Here is a 21,275-nt window from a genome sequence, read left to right as displayed (position 1 = left end):
CCACTCATCCTACCCTGAAGATATCTGGCTTTGTGGATGAGGGAATAAAGAGGGCGTGCACCAAATCTGACACTGGACAGGCTGGAAGCAGTCACCGAACTTTGCCGAGGGGTACGTATGGGGGATACATCTCAACAAATAGCCACTGAGTCATGGCGGGGTTCCTCTGTCAGGAGCAGGTGGTAAGGATGTGAGTGTGCAACTGAGAGAGGGGTACAGAGGGACTGGATGTAAGACAGAGGGTGTCTGAGGAAGTTAAGGGGTAGGGACAGGGGCCACGATGAACAAGCTTCTCAAAGGCCCCGAGCAGCAGTTGGGTCAGCCTGAAATCACGTGCTCCCCAGGAAAATGTGCACATCTATACAAGATTCCATTTTAACTTTATCTCGAATTTTTTAGTTTGTGGGTGATACACAGAGGTGTCCTGGCTCTTCCCTCAGGGACCACTCATGACATAGCTTGGGTGACCAATGGGTGCCGGGGGTCAAACCTGGGTCAGTCCACACACAAGGCAAATATACCTACAAGCTGAACTATCACTCTGACCCCAAATTCTATTTTTTTAGAAGTTCACAGCAAAACACCTGAAACTGCCCCAGCAACTGATTCCTGAGGCTCCTCCCAGCAGACCTGCCTGCATGTCTGTGCCCCATATCCAGGACCCTAGGAACAGGTGCAGGCACCCAGGGGAAACAGCAGGCATCTGACAAGGGGCCAAATGCCCGACCTGTTGAATCCAGTTCTGACTTTGGAGTATTCTGCCCGCCGTCAAGCGACCATGGGTACCTCAGCCCTCTTCTCATCTGACTGTCTCTGCACAGTAGAAGGGCTTTGTGAGCTGACAGCCATGTCTGCATTCCAGGATAGTTTCTGTAGCACCCCTGCCCTCTTGAAGCAGCCCGTGTGGCATGTATGATCTATTGGCCAATGTCTCCTGACTTCCTTTTTTTGGGACTTCCTTGATTTGAAAAGGAGAAAATACTTTGCATTTTGATTGCTACGAGAGGGGCCTCGAAGCACCAGTGTTCTCTAGGTGATGTGATCCCACCAATCTTTAAGACTCCAGTGATGTTCTGAGGGTGCAGACACTTATTTTTAAGCTAGCTGCCTCATTACAGCAGCCCCAGACAGGGGGGAGCCGCCTAAAAATGGTTCCTTCTTTTTGAGACGGGGCATAGTCACCAATTCCAGGGGTTTTTTGGCAGTAGATGGTATTATATCCCCATCTAATGACCATTTTTCATCTAAGAATATTTTTTCCTGGGATCAGAGATATAGTAAAAGGGGTAGGGCACTTGCCCTGCATACGGATGACCCAGGATCCATCCTTGGCAACCCCACCAGGTGTGATCCCTGAGTGCAAAACCAGGAGCAAATCCTGAGTACCACCAGGTGTGGCCCAAACTCACTACTCCAGCCCACAAAAATATCTTTTTCAGTGGTTGTGCAAGTTTTCCTCCCAGCTTTCTCTGGCTGCATGTAATTATATACGAACCTAGAATATTATATAGGACTTAATTGATGAGTTTGGCCTAAATAAGCCACAGTTATGGGTACAGTCCAAAGGCTTCACACACACCTGCCACCAGGTTATGAAGTCAGCACCAGAGAAGCAGCTGACCACACTCAGGGGCGTGGGTGACTCTGCCAGGATCACTGTATCACTGTCATCATGTTGCTCATTGATTTGCTTGAGCGGGCACCAGTAATGTCTCCATTGTGAGACTTGTTGTTACTGTTTTTGGTATATCGAATACACCACATGTAGCTTGTCAGGCTCTGCCGTGAGGGTGAGATACTCTTGGTAGCTTGCTGGGCTCTCCGAGAGGGGAGGAGGAATTGAACTTGACTTCATCACATAAAGGCAAACGCACTATTGCTCCAGCCGGGATCATCTGCTCTAAACAAAGATCTATCTGCTGGGATCATCTGCTCTAAACAAAGTCTGTTCTGGGCAGCATCTGCTCTGGGCAGTGTCTGGGCAGTGTCTGCTCTGGGCAGTGTCTGGGCAGCTCTGTGCTGGACAGCATCTGCATGTATAGTTTCTGCATGTGCAGTCTCGCTCTGATCAGCTCCTGGCATTGTCTGGCCCCCTCTGCTGGAGAAGTCCCAGTGCTGTCAACTCTCCTCTGCCTATGACTCTCACCTCTTTCTTTCCTTCTCCCATTCTTCTGCCTAAGAAGGCAGCAGCTCCTGCAGACGGACTTCTCCAGCTGCCCTCGGTAGAGCAACAGTTGCTGGTAACACAGCAGGACTGAGTAGCACGTGCAGCCCACAGGTCACCCTCTGCAGCAACACTGTGCAAACTGGCTCTCCTGTCTCCCAGCTGAGGAAGTAACAAGTGAGGGGAGACCCTAACTGAGGCCTGCCCCCCACCTCAGCCCCACTCCCCTATCCCCAAAGATGTGGGTTGCTGTGCTCAAAAGAATGACGACTCAGTTACCAATCCTCTCCTTGTGTAACTGATTCATTCCAGAAAGGTTCTTTTTTCACTTCCTTGAGAAAAGTGCCTGGTGAGCCTCTCAGTTGATGAGTTCTGTGTTTTCCTGTTACTCCAGGAGAGGAGCAAGAAGCCCAGGCCTGCCTGGAGAAGACTCATCTTAGACCTCAGTGTCGCTGTCGGTCATGGGACAGTCATGACTGACTCCAGATTCTTGTCAAAATGTGCTGAAGAGAGGGCCAGAGAGAGCACAGTGGGGATGGTGCTTACCTTGCTGACCTGGGCTCATTCCTGGCATCCCGTATGGTCCCCTGAGCACCGCCAGGAGTAATTCCTGAGTGCAGGGCCAGGAGCAAGCCCTGAGCACCACCTGGGGTGTGGCCCAAAAAGAAAGAAAGAAAAAAAAAGCTGGAGAAATGATCTTTGCCATGATAGCTACACAACCTTTCAGTTCTGCAGCTCCAACTCATAGGTACAACTGAAAACCAAGAAGTCAAAAAACAGCACCAGAGTGACTCAATTGCCAGCACTTCGTGGCTGTTTAGCCCTGGAATATGTTCGTTCCACAGAACCTCCAGCCATAGACCCTGCCTGGCTCCCTGACTGAGTGCCTGGGAAGGCGCTGCCATTTGTGTGGGCAATCCCTGCCTGGACAACCCACCCATGTTCCTTGGTCACAGGCATGACTTCAGAAGCTCAGGTCCCGTCCGTCCAGGGCTCTGGGGCCCCCTGCCCACACCACCACACTCCTGGAAATAACAGCTCTGTGTCCTCTTTCAGATGCCATCCCAGAGGTGGGGAGAGCTGACTGGGGGGACTTGGGAGGCTTGTGGCTTCTTTCAACCATGTCCGGAGAGACAAACATGGAGCAGGTGTAAGAAGAGCTGAGTTATGAAGCCTTCCTGCTGCCACCCGGGCACATGATGGTCTGGCCACCAGGCCTCAGCCTGCTTTTAGGAGTCTATTCCTTCTGTAGGATTCTCTCTACACTGTTCTCCAGCTGTGAAGTAAATCAAGTCTGATCTTGATCAAAGGAAGAATCAAGGACTCCAGGAGATAAAGCATCTCCTGAAGGAGAAAGGAATTCCTCCACTGGGTGTGGCTGACCAATGTCTTTAAGGTCCCTTTCTTAGATGGGGCTTCAGCACATGAAGCTGTGTTTTTGTAAGAGCCACTTGTATATGCAAGTCTGATTCCCACCACTCTTTAACAAGAGGGCTACAGGAGTTTAGGGGACTGATTGCTCTGGAATCTCTTCCAAGAGGAAAATACACGGAAAACAAATCGACTTTGTGGGATCCTGGTGCCCTGTGACGGAAAATAAGATATTTTCCCCAAACCATGCCCAGTTTGTTTTTCTCCTTTTTTTCTTCTTCTTCCTTCACTCTTTTTGGTTTGGGGACCACATTTGGCAGTATTCAGGGATTACTCCTGATTGTGCACTCAGGAATTATTCCTAGCATGCTCCGGGGACCATATGGGATGCCAGGGATCGAACCTGGGTCAGCTGTATGCAAGACAAGTGCTCTATCCACTGTACTATTCCTTCTTCTTCTTTTTATTGTTGGTGGGCGCACACCTAGCGATGTTCAGGGGTTACTCTTGGCTCTGTGCTCAGAAATCACTCTTGATGGTGCTTGGGGATCAAACTCAAGTTGGTCATATGCAAGGCAAGTGCCCTGCCCACTGTATTATTGCCCCAGCCTCTCTCCTTCTTTTAATTCTTACTACTTCACACTGTTTGCTCTGTAAGGCCATAGTGGTGTCCTGCAGTATTTTTCTTCTTGTTTATTGCTAAAGAGCAGCTGTCTTTCCTAATTGGAAACTTACTGAGGAAAGAACAATTTTTGTGAACATGTATATTGCACGTATATTTAGAATATAAGAAATACTTACACAAAGGAAAAATCCCCGATTTTGCAAAGATTTTGTATTTTGCCACTGTTAAGAGCCACTGAAGCACAAGAAATAAAACAAGCACAGGTTCTGGCTGAGGCCCTGAGAACAGCTGCCCAGCTTCCGGTTTTATTCCTTAAACCTTGATCTGTCTCAAGCTCATATTTTCTCCTGAGAATCAGACCTGGAACTTTTATTTAAGACAGAGTTTGAGTCAGGGGCTGGACAGATAGTACAGAGGTTAAGGTGCATATCTTGCATATGGCCAACTGGATTCTCTCTCTCTGGCACTCAGACATTGCCACATGTAGCTCAGGAGCCCCCTAAGCATCCCTGGATGCTGCAGGTCCAGAGCACTCAGGCCTCCTACAGAACCAAGAGCCCAGTTAGCTGAGCATCATTGCTGGGGTCCTCAGGCCCCCTGAGAGCAGCTTGGGAACCCCCTCCCCACCTCCCCCCATCAAAGACAGTTTGAATTTGGTTTTAAGCCAGTTAAGAGACTTGACAGAGTAATAAAAAAAATAGGACATTTCTTGCTTCTGGGCCATTCACATTTGTCTTAGTTTAAGTTAGAAAATAGATTCAAGAATGTTGGTATAGATAAAACTAGCTTCCTTCCTTCCCATTCAACTCTCCTGAACTGATATCCAGTCAATTTTTATGTTAGCTGCATTACTGGTTAAGATACTGACATAGAGGGGCTGGATCGATAGTACAGTGGGTAGGGCATTTGCCTTGCATGTGGCCAACCCGGGTTCGATTCCCAGCATCCCATATGGTCCCCTGAGCACCACCAGGGGTAATTCCTGAGTGCAGAGCCAGGGGTAACCCCTGTGCATCGCTGGTGTGACCCAAAAAGAAAAAAAAATACTGACATAGAGTTTACTTAGATCTCTGGAAGTCTATCCAGCATTTTCCCCTCTTTCCTTAAAATAATACCATATAGAAGCTCCACCCAGCAGGTCTGGCAGGCTGGGAGCCACTCTCAATGATGTGTGGCTGTGTCCAGTGCTCATCAGATCCATAGTGGGAGGCGGGGGCAGGGAGGGAGCATGTGGGACTTGCTGACACATGCTCTGTGCTTGAACCATCCTCCTGTGCATCCAGCTTTGTGGATCTATCAAAGCACCATGAAGGTTTTGCCCAACACTCGTGGAGCTGCTGCCAGCACTTTGTCTCGGCAGACAGAGGCTCACTGGCTCCACCGACTTGCCCCTTTGACCGAGCAAGACCCTTTCCTTCTGCCCAAAACTCAGAAATGGCTATTTCTAGAAAAGACTGTCTTACTACCATCTTCTATCAGTAAGGTTCTGAATGTAGTATTTCTTATCTTTCTGTTTCTTTCCTTATAAGCCCTTTTGCAGCCACCCTGGGTAATTGTCTGGGACTCTTTTTCAAACTAGCTTTTTCCTTTCCTGTGACTCCCCTATCAGGCCATGCTTGCCAGAATCTTCTCCATAATGTGCAGTGGGGACCAGCCCCTCCTGCAAGGCTGAACCAGCCTTCTGCTGCTTCCAGATGAGTAGACCTGACCCCCAAGCCCTCTGGATTTGTTCTCAAACCTTCCTGACAGAGTCCCCTAACCAGTCCACCCTGCTGCTCACCTTGAGAACCCATGAATCCTCCAGTGATCCCATCTGGCCTCTCAAACCTAATGCAAGTTCTTTCTGCCTCACACGCTTGTCCCTGATGCGCCCATTGCAAATATCACTCCACTGGCCTTTAGTTACACATTTGTTTGTGTTATAAGTTAAATCATTAAGTCTATGAGTCTTCAAATATGTTGAAAGGTATCAGAGGGCAGGTACAGTGTTATCATACTTCCTTTGTGTGATCCTGGAGCCCTGAGCTGTGAGGGCTGGTTGTAAATCTATGATGGATTAGATTTCTTTCACATATGGAGAAGCTAACAAAAGAGGGACAGAATTGAAGTACACTTGCTTGAATGCACAACATGTTTGCATTAAAACAAGTTTTTGACAAACCCCCAGTTAACATGGCCATGAAGAAACTTAAGGCCAGACAGATGTTTATGGTCACGGAAAGGGATGCATTCTCTCTCACATACTTTCACATAACTTTGGTCTCCGAGGCCTTTAAAAATTTTTTTTAAGACAATTACTGAAAATTTCTAGTTTATACTCAGAAGTTACATTATAGAGATTTAAATCTTTCAATGTCAAATTTAGTGCAGAATGGGGCTATGTGGCAGGGCTTAGGCATTTATTTGTTGTCAAACAACTTGAAAGTTGGAATGTATGAGAAGGGTTGATGTTCTCCCTGAGTAAATATGGACTTTGGCTACCCAAGGACACAATTGCAGTTTTGATGGGAAGTTCCAAGCGTCACTTTCACCTGATGAAATAAACAGAGTTCAAGTACAAAGCTGAGACTACAGGTGGGACAGAGGGTTAATATCCACACAACAGACTGCACTAATACCCAGAACCCCCACATACCTGAGTTTCAGAAGCAAACTATTATTTTATTGGGAATGACTATGTGTGAGGATATCAAGTAACTACTGAATTCAGAGTAGGGAAAGAAAATATACCTGAACATCAGCTGGAAACTTTGGAGCTTTGTAAGGAAGACTCTCTTAAAAGAATTGTCCTAAACAATAGTTAATTCATAACTGTCACAGAGAAGGGAAGAATGGGGCTATTGGTAGGAACAACTGGTAGACTAGGGAGAAAGGTACCTGGATCTGCCATTACTGAGATATGCCATGTACTGATATACTGATATATGCCGTATACTGATGATATATAAGCCATATGCTGATATACTGCCATATACTGATACTGATTCAGAGTCCTGAACAAGACTTCAATTCAGTCCATCTACAATGGACCTATCCTTCTACTCACACATACTGTGACCATGAGGCTTGTCCTACCAGCCCCATGCTCTTTTCTTCATTCTGTAGTTACATCTTACTGTTAGTATGTGTTAGTAATTGTTGTCTGCTATTTATTACTGGACATTTCCTCTGAATATGTCTAGAGAGATATGAATCCCATTAAAATGGAATGAAACTTCTACTACTAAAATTCAGTAAGCACTGAGTTGAGACTGTATAAAACTGATTTAGGTGGCAGGAAAGGTTATGAAATAAACAGCTCCTGGGATATCAGCAAAACAGAGGGATGATGTTCCCTTTCCTATCTTCCAGTCTGCTCCAGGGGCTCCTGGAGCGTTGCAGAGTGGGGGCTGCTGAGTTTTGTCCCTGGGACACTCAGAGTCTGCTCTGGGAGGGGATTATGCTTTCAGAGCCAGGTAGAATTTATGCTTAATGTGTGCGTTAGCTTTGGCGTGGAAGGGTTTCTGTCACCTGGAACCTTTGTGAATGGAAAGAACATTTTATGGTAGATTCCTCTGCACATTTCTTGAAATAAAACTGCCATCTTGTCTAAGTGTTAAGGGATTTGGGGAGATCCAGGGACTCTCACCACATCCAGGGTCAACTGTATTAGTTAATCCCCACTCACAGTTATCTCACAGCCAGGAAGCACTGAGGCATGAACACGTAATGCAAGCTTGGCCCTCAGCTGCAGGAGGAGCCAGGGTTCCTAAAAGGGCCACATCATGTGTATCTTTGGATGTTATTGAGAACACAAGCACTGAGACACCATGGCCACTCTCTTACCCAACGTGAGGCTTGAGCACTTCCCCCAAATAGAAAGATGGAAATAACCTGACTCCCTGATGACTTCTTTAAGCCCTGAAGGAATTCTTGGGATTCTCCACGTCCAGATTTGTCTTACCCCATTTTGTCTCTCTTGCATCAATATATTATTTATTATGTTTTCACTGTATTTGTATTTAAGTGTATGCTGTCATTACAAATTATGTAGTTATAATTTGTGAATATGTAAATATGTAAAAACTACATGATGCTTTCTGAAATCAGGATGTGTCTTTCATGATCCATCATGGTTATATGGACAGCATCTTAGCAGAACTTATTGTCTCTTGTAAAACAGTCAAAAAATAATTGACTGTTTTACAAGAGACTGCACTTAAGATTTGAGGAAAAGTCAACTATTCTTACTATTATTCTTACTAAAGTCAACTATTCTTACTGTTGTCCATATTATATTTTACTGAATTTTGAGGGACCTTCCAGGCAGTTATCAGGGAACACTTCCATTGACCTTTGCCACCCAAGCCAGCAGTTCGGTCCTAGGTCAGAGGATATGGTGCTGCTCAGACTCTGCCATGCTAAGGACCAGCAGAATCACCCTAGAGACACTGGGGGTGGCTCTAGGGACACACCTGGGGGTTCTGGATGGATGGTGCTGTGGACTAAACAGGCATTGAGCATATGCCAGGCCCTAATACCTGCACTACCCCCCTGATCCTGCTCTGCATATTTTAGCAGATTATTTAACTCCGCTCTAAAAGTTGATGTGTTGGCTCTTCTCCCAGGAGGGAAGAGGATGTAAGAAGCTTGGAGCAGCCTTCAGGAGGTTGTCCTGGTTCTGAGTGGGACCTGGAGGAAACAGGGTCTACCATGGTCCTGCTTCTCCCCAAGCCGGAGGTGGCACAGCAGCGGAAGTATGTTCTGTGGTGGGCATGCATCTTCACTCAACCAGACAGACAGCGCTGCAAAGGGCTTTCTGGAAGCTAGAGTTCAGGGACACTTATTTGGATCAGGAGTGCACAGAGCAGACAGGTAGGGCAGAGGTGACTGGTCCCTGCAGGTCCTACTGATGTGGGCATCTCAGGAGCCGGGAGCACCACCTCCTTTCTCCCGGTCCTCCAGACAGTGGGAGGCAGGTCGCCATTGCCCCAAGCCTACACTCCTTCCCCAGGTAGCCCGACCCTTTGTTCTAGTTCCGAGTGACCAAGATGAGCACTTCTACCCTAGGAACAGTTTGGTTTGAATTGTATTCCTCTCCTAGACAATTTATTTCTCTACGTAATTTATTTTGTTTGCTTATTTTTTGGGGGACATGTCCAATCCTGGCTCTGCTCACCACAATCCTGCATCTGTGGTGCCAGAACCTAGAACCCAGAACTCAGATTGTAGCCAAAGCCACAAGCCAGGCAAGCACCATAAACTTTGTACTGTCTCTTTGGCTCCATCACCAAGATAATTCAAAATACAGGCGCGTGGGGTCCCCCTTTACCCCACCTCGACAGGTGACTAATTGGCTCTGTGGTGTAGCCATGGCATGCAGAGGGGACCACGGGAATATTCTAACATTCTTTGGAAATTGTTCGCAGTCATTCTCAGGGCCCCTTTCCCAGAAGCTGCTGAAACAGGACATCACGTCAGTCTCCTCACAGTGATTTCTGGGGTCCTGGGGAGAAGAGGACTGTGTTTGGCAGGGCACAGCTTTGACTCCTTCTCACCAGAGATCACGGCAGGCTGTTCAAGCCACTGTAGCCATGGGACGCTAAGAACACTTACCCACATAGACATACTCTGGGGATGTGTCTTCTGATGAGAAGTCCTTCATGGCGCTGCTGAACCGAAACCATAGTCCGAAGGCAACGACTGCCGAGCCTGCCAGCTGCAAGGAAATGAGGTGTTCACAGGGGCCGGAAGCAGGGCCAAGGGGGTATGGGGACAGGAAAGGGGACCTTTAGGGACCCCCTAGCCTACAATTCCCCTTTCCCAGGGAAGGTAAAAGTATGTGCCCCAGCCCTCAGCAATCCTGATGTCACCTTAAAGTTCCATCTGGGTTTGGGGCTGCACAAAGCCAAGCAACCCCCCAGTCCTGCTGCCCCTCACTGGGTACTTGGGGCCTTGTCATTACAGGGAGAGGGTCTCTTTGTCAGCCACAGGGACACTAAGGTGAACCCCCCGATCTGAGTGAGCTCACCTTCCTAGATGGGGAAATATTTACCTCAGCACTGGCCCACACCCAGGCCTGCTGGTGCCAGCTAGGAAGCCCTTCAGGGGCATCAGGAACCCTTTCTCTGATGCCTCCTGGGTCAGGGCAGAGGATGAAGCCAGCACAGGAGGCAACCTAGATTTATTTATTTTTATTTTTTTTATTGGTTGCTATTTTGAGTTTCCATGGAGAGAGAAAGGAAAAAATAATTTTCTGAAAAAGCGCGGTCTGTGTGCTGGGTGGCTCCCGGAGAGGCTGGGCAAGCCACAGCTGGTAGAGTCATCGTGGCTTCCTCTGTCTGCCACACAGTGGGCGCGTTTGCTCCCTGCGAAGCTGGCAATGCCCTCCCGCCCCCCAGCATCCTCAAACTCTCCCTCCAAACACCCAGCTCAAATCTCTCCAATTTCACTGCTTCAACTGGCCTACAGAGGTTTCCCCTTCTGTGGCATGGCGGGAAAGCATCAGAGGTATAAAAATAGCCTCCTGGGCCTGCCAACCCGTCCAGTTAGGCTTGGGCTGCTTGAGCCTCTCCCCAGATGAACCATCTGAGGGTGGCCCTGGCCCCACCAGGGAAAGGCAGGCCCAGGACTGGCATGGGAAGACAGCTAGAGAGGGCAATGGAAGCCAAGTCAGTGGGAAATCAGGGTCCTTTGCCACATGCCACCTTGCTGTAGTGCAGACACCGCCCCTTAGCTGAGTTTCTGTGAGGGCCTCATTCTTCTCCCAGGCCAGATGCCTCTGTGGCTTCTTCACAAAGTGGCATGACTCCAGCGAGGAGTGAGAGAGGCTGAGTTCTAGCAGCTGGACTTCTAGTGTGGAGTAAGTAAAACTTTCCAGTACTCGGGAAAGCACTGATTGGATAATGGGGGGTTAGGAAGGAGGGGGACAGCTGAAGAAACTGGGATCCATGAGCTTTAAAACATTTCTAAAAAGGGCAACATGGCATGGAAAAAACACCGGGGAAGTCAGACCAAAATATTAGCACAACTGATCTTTGTGGAATAGGGTTACAGGTGACTTTTTTCCCCTTTTCCTTTCATGGTCTTGCCTAAGTGTTCTGCATTAAGCTTGTGTTCTTCTCCGAGGTTTAAAGAAGTTTTTAAAAATGTGTTATAAAACTGACAATCTGCTTAATCCAGAAACCAAGTGGAAAGCATCTCCTTGAACCATGCTCTAGTTTGGGGGAAGCCATCTGCTATGGTTCAGACACTGGTGCCGGACGGAGGTACCCTTGAGATCGACCTTCTGAGGTCAATGGCCTCACAGGCAACCCTCCTGCCCACCTCCAGGGCGACTGATGGAAAGACAGTTTCCAAATACAAAGCAAAATCTATTGACAGAGGCGACAGGCCAAGACCTGCAACCACCGCACAGACTGTGGGGGAGGTGAAAAGTCCTAGGGACTCCCTAGCCTGTAGCCACATTTTTGGCATCTCTGTACACAGTCTAATTTATAGCTGTCTGGGATCATCCTCCCAGACGAAATGCATTTGTCCAGTCCTGGCACAGATGTGTTCGAGGCAAAATGGAAAATTAAAAGAGAGGTTGCAATTTAAAGACTCAGGGCAATGAGAAAGAACCTGTACTTGTGTCTCCACATCCCCCAAACCTTAACCACAGGGTTTTTCTCTTCAGTCATGAGGAACTCTGTCATAGCAGAAGGCCAGCACTGTGGAGAGATAATCCTCTAGCATGATGTACAGTGTCAGGGTTACCAGGTGAGGACCAGGGTGGGTCAGAAGAGGTGGTGATACATTTCCCCATTACCCTCTTGGAAAGTGGCAATAACAGAGACCACATAGCCCTTTGGTCCTTTTCAACTCTATTCCCATATGACTCTAAAGAGACTCTGGTTACTGGTCTTTTGTGGATCTTACCACACTCTAGAGAAATTAGGGGAAAAATCCACACTGAGCCTAGTCCAGTCTGGGATTAAGGGAGCAAGTGTGGTATCACGAAGTCCCATTGCTTCCGTGTGTCTCGCCCTTGGAAAAAGAAGTCATGTTTACTGGCCTGAGGAATCCATCAAGTCCACCATTTCCCCTTTTAGACTCAAGCTCCCCAAGACCCTCATGTTTTCTTCTTTTAGTTTCCACAGGCCCGGAGAACCAGCAGCTTAAGTGTAGATGCCAGATGTCATATCATCATTCTTTGCACCACCATTTCTTTTCTGAGTACCAGTTGTGTCTGGCAACCCAAGAATGTGATGAAATTGAATGGGGAGAGCAAAACTGTAGCCACTATCTAAAAAAGGAGTGAAAAAACATAGAAAAAGAAAGTGGTGAAAGGCCCAGACAATGACCCATATAAATTTATGTCATAAAACCAGGATTTCCTGATCCAACTGTTGCAGAAATTCTTGCCAAAAGTCAGTGAAAAAGCAAGAAACGCACCTTGAAAAGTGGGAAAATACCGTTCTATGACGCTAGTAGCCCAGCCAAAATCATGCGTTTTACCAAACAAAGGTAAAAGCTTCCTTTTATAGAACCTTTGGTGGGTTGGGGCATTTGCAGACAGCTGGCAGGAGATACAGAAGCAAAATTCCAAAGCATGTTGTTCTGCAAAACAGGGTCTTGTTTGGAACTTGGACCAACTCAAGGACATGAGCACATTTGGGATACTTCCCAGGTAACCAAAGTCACATAGCAAGACTCCGACCCTCTCCAGGGCATCCCAAATGCTCTTCATGGCTGTGTCTATCAGACTTAGCTGGTTCTTGGCAGGTCCTGGTTGTCAGTCTGCTTGAAGTAAGTCTCACTGAAATATTAGCAGAGGTTCAGGGCCAGAGTGATAGTACAGTGGGCAGGGTGTTTGCCTTGCACGTGGCTGACCAGGTTAGATTCCCAGTGTGGTCCCCTGAGCACTGCCAGGAGTAATTCTTGGGTGCAAATCCAGGAATAAGTCCTGACCACTACTGCTGTGGCTCAAACACAAAGAAAAGAAAAGAAAGAAATATGGGCAGGGGTCTCTCTTCCTCATCACAATTATAGCCTGTATTTTATGGGCAAGTGGTTTTAGTTGCTGGTAATACTTCAGCATGTTTGTAAGACATAAATGGGGAAATTATAAGTGTATGTCTTTAGAGGCCACAGTAAGTTTTATTTTAAACCAAAAGTCACAGAAGAAAGGTCTAAAGACCTGAGTAGAAAGCATTTTACACAAATGGATGGACAGAAAGATTTAGCAGGAAGCAGATTTGGTTCATGGATGTCGATTTTCATTTACTATCTTTATTTCTACTTTCCTAGGCTTGCTGATTGTCAGCTCTATGTTGAGGGCATTTATATGTATACGCACACATATATAGTGAAATATATGTATTTCACTAAATGAAGAGGATTCCAAGAATCACAAACATGTTTCTCATGGAGTCACGAAGTTGGAGGCCAGACTATGCTGAGATGCAAAAATGCATAGATTGTGCTACAGATCTGGGCCCTCTGGTCTACTCAGCTCTTTGACCCCACACCTCACACCCACCCCCAGAGGAGGCCAACCAGACCTGATCACAAAGCCAAGGCCAAGATATGTTTCTCTGCTACTCAATGAATGAGCCCAGCAAAGTGCCACTGGGGAAGTTCAGACTTCACCCCATGGGAGACACAATTCACCGTCCTCTGAAACCCAGCCACACCTTCAATTCCTTCCTCTACTTTCGAGCCTCACCCTAGCTTTAGAAGCTTTCCTCTCCTCTTGTTCCACCCCCTCATAGCTTGGTTCTGCATTTCTGACATTACTCCCTCTGGCACAGGTAGATATCTGCCTTCACGTCTCCTGGAACCAGTTCCAGTTCTAGTCAAAGATTTCTGAAATGCATAGCATTCAATTGAGTAGATGTACCATAGTTTCTTTATCCAGTCACCTGTTTTGGGGCACTCTGGTTGCTTCTAGATTCTGGCTATTGTGAATAGTGCTGCAATGAACATAGAAGTGCAGGTGGCTTTTCTGTTCTGTGTTTTTGGGCTTCTGGGACCCAAGGATAGTAGAAACAAGGGCCAGGAGGATTGGTCCACGGTTGGAAACTTGCCACAAGTGATGGTGGTGGTGGTGGTGGTGGTCAGGGCATTTAGGATAGAGAAGGGACCGCTATGACAATGATAGTTGGAAATGATCCCTCTGGACAAGAACTGAGTGCTGAAAATTGGCAAAGGGACAAACATGATAACTTTCAGTAGTCGTATTGCAAACCATAATGCTCTCTCACACACATACACACACACACACAGAGAGAAAGAAAGAGAAAGAGAAAAAGAGAGGAGAAAATGGTGAAAGAATGGGTGTTGGAACATTGTATGATTGAAACCCAATCATGAACAACTTGTAACTGTGTATTCAATAAAAAATTTTAATTAAAACCCTCCCAAATATTTCTGAAATGCTTTTACTAAGGCCTGAAGGCAGGCCTGAAGGTCTATGCTGCTGTGTCTCACCCTTCTGCTTTGCTGAGGCTCCGGACAATGTCTACTTAATGGAAGAATGGAGGCCCTTGGTGAAGGGACTCAAGTCTTCTATTGACTGATGAGCACCATCTCCATTCACATGTTGAAGCTCTGACCACCAGGGTAACACAATCTTGGGAGGTGATTAGGCTTAGATTGCACTAGGAGGGTGGGATCTTCATCGTGAAAATAGTGCCCTTCTAAGAAGAAACAAAAGACAGCGTGGGATCCTCCTCTTCCACCCTTAACCCTCTCCTTTCTCTGACATGACGGTATGGTGAGAATGGGACCACTGTAAGTCAGGAAGATAGTCCTCTTCAACTAGGCACTCAATTGGCAAGCACCTTGATCTTCGATTTCCTGCCCTTAAAATAGTTAGATACAAGTTCTGGGTTGCTTAAGTCAACCAGTTATGTGTACTTTTAATAGATTCATTAATGGAACTATGGTCAGACTGAGGCAGACCAACAGCAAGGGCAACAGCAACCTTGCTGCTCTCCCAGGGAAGCCTTTGCAAAGTCTATTCTCAAATTCATCCACACTTGGAAAACCTCTGAAAAGCTGTGAGACTTCATTGTCAGATGTACTCAGCAAAACACATTCCTACACTAGTCCAAAATGAAGCTCAAAAATACATCATTAATTCTGCATCTTTCTAAGTCTGTGATAGTATGTGATCTGTGAGCATGCACAAAGAAAAGTAAAGAGCTCCTCTCATAGGGAGGAACATTTGAACATTTAATATGATAGCACACCAACACACACACACACACACACACACACACACACACACACACTTGTACCACCATAGAAAAAAATGAACAAAATCAATTCTGTAGTCTTGCTTTTCTAGAACAAAAAGTCAGTAAATAGACCAAATAAGTCTTCTGCAATTCTGTTCTTGGTGATGAAGCCACACATACTGGCAATGCCACTTCAACCCTTGAGTTTTTGTAAAAAGCTTTTATACTCATTCTTGTACTGGGTGGAAACTTTATCCTGGATGGGATTACCTCACATGCACTCACCATTCTTGATCGGATTGAAGAGCACATTAGGAGACTATCAGGGTAAGGAAAGACCCCCTTTTACAGACCAAATTTAGGAGTGCATTTGTTCTGGAAGATGTTATTAATCTTCTTTTTTTTTTTTGTTTTTGGGTCACACCCGGCGATGCACAGGGGTTACTTCTGGTTCTACACTCAGGAATTACTCCTGGCGGTGCTCAGGGGACCATATGGGATGCTGGGATTCGAACCCGGGTCGGCTGCGTGCAAGGCAAACGCCCTACCCGCTGTGCTATCTCTCCAGCCCCTGTTATTAATCTTCTTAAAGAAGAAAATCAACTCCCAAGATTTTTTTACCTTAATACAGTAAAAGCAAACCAAGGAGTCTGTGGCATGCTCTCAAAACCACGCTTGGTGTCAGGAGAAATCCAAGAGCCAAATGTCATGTGCAACCACCTCTGAGAAACTTGGCTGGCTGGCCGTAATATCATGTGGAGACAAGGTGGAAATGGGAGGCAGGATCTTAGAGGAGGATGAGATACAGCAGTGGGTTGGGAAATGCATGTGTCAGATACCAGGATCTCTCACTTCCCCAAATATTTCCCTTATGATCATCTCCTAAGAACAAGCTGTGCCAAGAAATTCCTGAAAGACTTTTTTTCAGGTAAAGCAACATTTATTAAAAAACTGTTGAATTCTCTGCATGGATGGGAACACTTTGTGATCCAAAGTACGACAGAATCAGGAGTCTTTGGAATAAACCACTGCTCAATGTATTTGTGCCACACACAAACTTTCTTCTGTTGCTTCAAACTGACACATAACTATTGAGTGGAATCAGCTATGTCTCTGGGAGGCACAGCGGACAGCCTGAAGGGGCAGGGGACAGGGAGAGCACAGGGGAAGAGAGAAGGACCTGGGACACAAAGCTTATTGTGAGTGATCAAGTATATAATTTAACTATATTAAATTGGAAAAGAGAGAATGGAAAAGTGTGCTGTATTTACTTAGTGGCTTGCATAATGCCTTTTTCCTCTAGAGAAATTATAGGGGAAGGGAGGGAAAGAAGGGACAACAGAAAAAACTAGGGGAAAAGATGTTGGTAGTAAAATCTTCTTGAACGAAAAAAATATGTCATGGACTCTAGCTCTGATGCCAGTGGTCTGATGCTAGGGTCTAGTGAAGGGTAGATACAGAGAGTATTAAAACCACAACCCTGCTGGTCCTGGAGTGAACTAAATCAAGTCTGGATGACTTGTCCCCTAGGGCATGAGCTCCCAGAGGAACAACTGGTCTGTTTCTGGGGTTTTTCCTTGGCATCATCTTGCTCTCATTCCAGACCTGTCCTCTGGACAAACTCTTACCTTGAAGGATACTGTCTACTATAAAATCTCATCTATGCTGAGCTCTAAACAAAACAGGACATGAACAATAATTTCTAGCCTAATCACTTTCAAACTGATTGAGAGAACATTCTCTTGAGCAGATCAACAGGATTGTTAAATATCAACCAATCTCTACCCAGTTCTAGAGGTTCCGGCCAACAAGAGAAACATCATAATTCAGGTGGAATTCAGGTTAGATGGGGACAAACCAAAATACAATTTTTTCATAAGTCAGCTTGACTAGAAGCTGAAAGTAAGCATGGGAGTCTTGTATGGATCTAGAGACAAAAATCTAGAGAGGATTCTTCTTTTGTTCATGTTGTTCTGTGGGCCATACTCTGTGATACTTAGGGGCTACCAAAGCTACACCTGACTGTGGGTGGTGAGAGGGTCTAGGGGGAAATGTTTCGCATTAAACTTCATCCTGATCCCCAGAGATTTTCTTTAACTTCAAATTTACCATAAGTCATTGGAAGTCACAAAAGCTGGATGTACCTGACCATTTACAGGGTGTGGGGAGGATGGGATTGTGGCACATTCAAGAATATGCAAGGAGACCCAAAGGGTTTCTAGGATATGTGAGAGCTGCTTCCAAGCTGCCTGAACCTACTCCTTCCCCCGTCCCAGTTTATAAACAGACTCTTTCTGTTTTATAATCAGCATTAGATAGGGCTACAAAGTACTTGGCAAACACTCCAGAATCTTTGCCAGTTTCTCTTCTAGCAAACAAGATCTCTTTTGAGTGCTCAGACTGAATAGTAATGCCCTTATGATAAAACATCCGCACACACACTGAATTTTGACATCCTTATAATGAAACACCCACATACAGACTGCCATGCCGTCCAGGAGTGCTGGCAGATAAAAGTGAGATTTCCAGACAACCTGGACTGGAATCTGGCTCAGTTACTTAGAGTCTGTGATCTTGGGTAGGAAGAAATTCTTTGACTTCTCTAAGTCTTGGCTTCCCCTTCTGCAAAGTTGCGGCAGATTGTGTTTTTAAGAGGTGAGATGAGTTCTCATTACACACTGTAAACAATGAGAAGCCTGCACTTGGTCGTCTTATGCTGGTAAACTTGCCAGTGTGGCATCTAAACTGGAAACTGGACATCTCTTTCCTGGGTCCAGTAACCAAGCCCTTTGGCTCTGTCCTCTACTACTTCACACGCTCCACTCTTTCTATGTCAACTGGAGTTCCCTCGCCTCTTCTAAACCTTCTGTTCTTAACACACCAGTGCTCCCCATTTCAGAAACTATGCCTGCCTCTTTTTCTAAGTTTTGCAAGACCCAATATAGGAAAAATAGAAAAGATGACTGATGACATCAGTAGAGTGAGGTATGAGATACTCAGCTGTCTCTAATGACATTAGTGTTCTCTCTGTCTACAGTACAGTGGCCACCAATGGTGACTGAGCATGTGAAAGGTGGTGGAACTGAGTAATATATTTTAACCCTTACTGACTGACATGTAAATAATCATGGTAATGAGCACCCTGGCCACCATCCTAGAGAACTTAGGTCTGAAAGTCTCATAGTAGTCAGAGCTTCCAACTTTTTTTTTTTATTGAATCACCATGAAAAAAGTTACAAAACTTACCGGCTTAAGTCTCAGTCGTACAATGATCAAACACCCATCCCTTCACCAGTGCACATGTTCCACTACCAAGAACTCCAGTATACCTCCCATCCCACGCGTCCCCCTCCCCCCGCCTGTGTGGCTGATGATTTTCACTTTACTTTCTCTTTACTTTGATTATATTCAATATTTCGACAGAAAACTCACTATTATTATTTGGAATTTCCCCCCAACAATCAGACCTGCTGAAAAGGCATCATTTGATAATTTGTTTTCCATTAATGAGAATGAAGAGCACAGGTCACATCACTGCAAGCTCGTACATCTGTCTAGTGGGCTCTAAAAGATGGTGGTCGCTATGCTGCCACCACAGAAAGGAAAGGTTGAGGGACAAAAACCTTTCCCCTCCTTGGGTGGCATGGGGCCATAGATTAGTTCACAGTCTAGAGGCATTTCTGCAAGAAGCTGCTGGGTTCTGAAATTGGTTAGTCTGCCTCCGGAATCATGCTCATTCAGAAGTGGAGGAGCCATTAGTGTGGGGCCGCTCAGGGTCTCGTCTGGGCAGAGAGCAGCACTGGTACCGAGAGCTTCCAACTTTTGTCCCAGCGAGTTTGCAGGCTGGAGTGCTTTGGAACAGACTCCTAGCTCAGCCACCGGCTAACTGAAGACTGAGCAAAAGCTCTAGAACTCTCAGCACCTCTGCTTCCATGTTTGTGAATTTCAAGTGACAATAGCTCATTGTGAAGATGAATAAGACCAACTATAAGACCAAGATGACTGCCTTCCGACGTCCGGATAGATGTATCACATCTTCCAGAAGGGCAATGTAAAAGGTTATCCATTACTTCTACTTGGATATCTTTGATAGCCACATCCACCTGCCCACTGACCAAATTCTGCAGGATGGATATGTCATTCCCAGCATTCTCCCTTCTGAAATCCAACACGCCATTTTGTCGGTAAGGAAGCATACAGGGCCTTCAGCATAAAGAAGCATTTAGATCAGACAAGGTCAGACCTGAACACCTGAAGAATCTGCCACCAGTACTCTTCAATACACTGGCTCAGCTCTTCACATGATGCCTATCTAAATGCAAGGTTCCATCCCAGTGGAAAACCAGCAGGACCATTCTGTTGTACAAGAAGGTAGACATCCATGACATCGGCAACTATCACCCAATCTGCCTGTTGTCTGTCGTCTACAAGTTATTCACTCGAGTCATCCTGAATAGGATTGGCAGAACACTAGATGAAGGACAGCCATGTGAGTAAGACAGGTCCTGAAAAGGATTCAGCACAATCGACCATATCCACATGGTGACCAAGCTCATTGAGGTTTTGCGAGAGTTCAAGATGCCGCTCTTTCTAACATTCATTGACTAAAAGGCCTTTGATTCTGTTGAAACTGAAGCAGTCATTGAAGCCCTAGCTAAACAGGGCGTTCAAACTCAGTACGTCAGGATCCTTCACAAGCTGTATTACAGATTCACCACCAGGATTTCACCATTCTACAAGGAAATGATCATTGACGTAAAGAGAGGGGTTCGGCAAGGGTGACACCATTTCACCAAAACTCTTCAGTGCCACCCTGAAGAACATCATGCAACGACTGGAATGGGAAGGAATGGGAGTGAAGATAGATGGTTGGCAATACACCACCTTTGCTTTTCTGATGACATTGTCCTAATAACATCAAACATTAGCCAAGTGGCACGAAATGCTGGCTGACTTTGACTGAGTGTGTAAAGGTCAGACTGCAGCTGAATCTCATTAAGACAATGTTCAGGAGAAATAGACTAGTTCCTGATGTTCCATTTGCTCTCAACAGAATGTACATCTCTGAATGCTGCAGTTATGTGTACCTAGGTTGAGAACTCAACATGACAAATGACTTAGCACCTGAGCTGCGCAGGAGGAAAAGAACAGCATGATTGCCTGCAAGAGTGTAGAAGTTGTTAAGAGGATAAAGAACCTCCGGCTCCAGGCACATCTTTTCAACTCCACCATTCTTCCTGCACTAACATATGCCTCAGAGACCTGGATCCTACGAAAATAGGATAAGAATGCTATTCAGGTCTCCCAAAGAGGAGTCCAAAGAGCTATGCTTGGAATATCACGTCTCACTCAAGTGAGAGAAGGAATCCGGAGTTCTGACCTCTGTTGACAATCGAGAATCAGGGACGCTGTCTCATTTGCCAAGGCATAAAAAATCAGGTGGGTCGGACATGTAATGTGATTTGGAGAAGACTGTTGGACTAGAGCTGTTTACCTCTTGGATTCCACAGGACTTCAAAAGAACGCGTGGCCGCCCACCTACGAGATGGTCAGACTTCTTCATCAAGACCCTGAACGAGTAATTTGAGGCTCTTCGTGTTCCTGGAGCGAGCAGATGCCATTGGGCTACACTAGCACTCAACAGGCATGAATGGAGACATTACTGGCGCCCACTCGAGCAAATCGATGAACAACTGATGACAAGTGATACAAGTGATTGTGAAGATGTCAGAGGTTCATTTACAAAATCTGTTTAGGCTAGTAGTGGACATACAGCTTGCATTTCTCTAACGTTTCTGTTTTCCTTCAAACTGTCTCTCAACACACCCCCTGCTTGATTTCCATCTTGTTTTCCCACTGCCTTAAGCTGATCAGGACTCTTGTTGGCTTCTCTCCTATTCTCCCTCCCATG

The 21,275-nt window shown here is 46.1% G+C and overlaps 1 protein-coding gene across 2 annotated transcripts in view; it reads right to left on the bottom strand.

Annotated features, from left to right (window-relative positions):
* TSPAN2 (tetraspanin 2) overlaps positions 1-21,275 on the bottom strand; it is a 42,120-nt gene that overhangs the window by 15,020 nt on the left and 5,825 nt on the right. For both annotated transcript variants that reach the window (XM_004616237.2, XM_004616236.2), the window contains exon 2: positions 9,756-9,858. In XM_004616237.2, the coding sequence (XP_004616294.2) occupies positions 9,756-9,858 (103 nt within the window). The remainder of the gene's footprint in view (positions 1-9,755; positions 9,859-21,275) is intronic.

The sequence above is a fragment of the Sorex araneus genome, chromosome 5 (genome assembly GCF_027595985.1).
Source record: "Sorex araneus isolate mSorAra2 chromosome 5, mSorAra2.pri, whole genome shotgun sequence".
Taxonomy (NCBI): Eukaryota; Metazoa; Chordata; class Mammalia; order Eulipotyphla; family Soricidae; genus Sorex; species Sorex araneus.
This window is presented reverse-complemented; position numbering and strand designations above follow the sequence as displayed.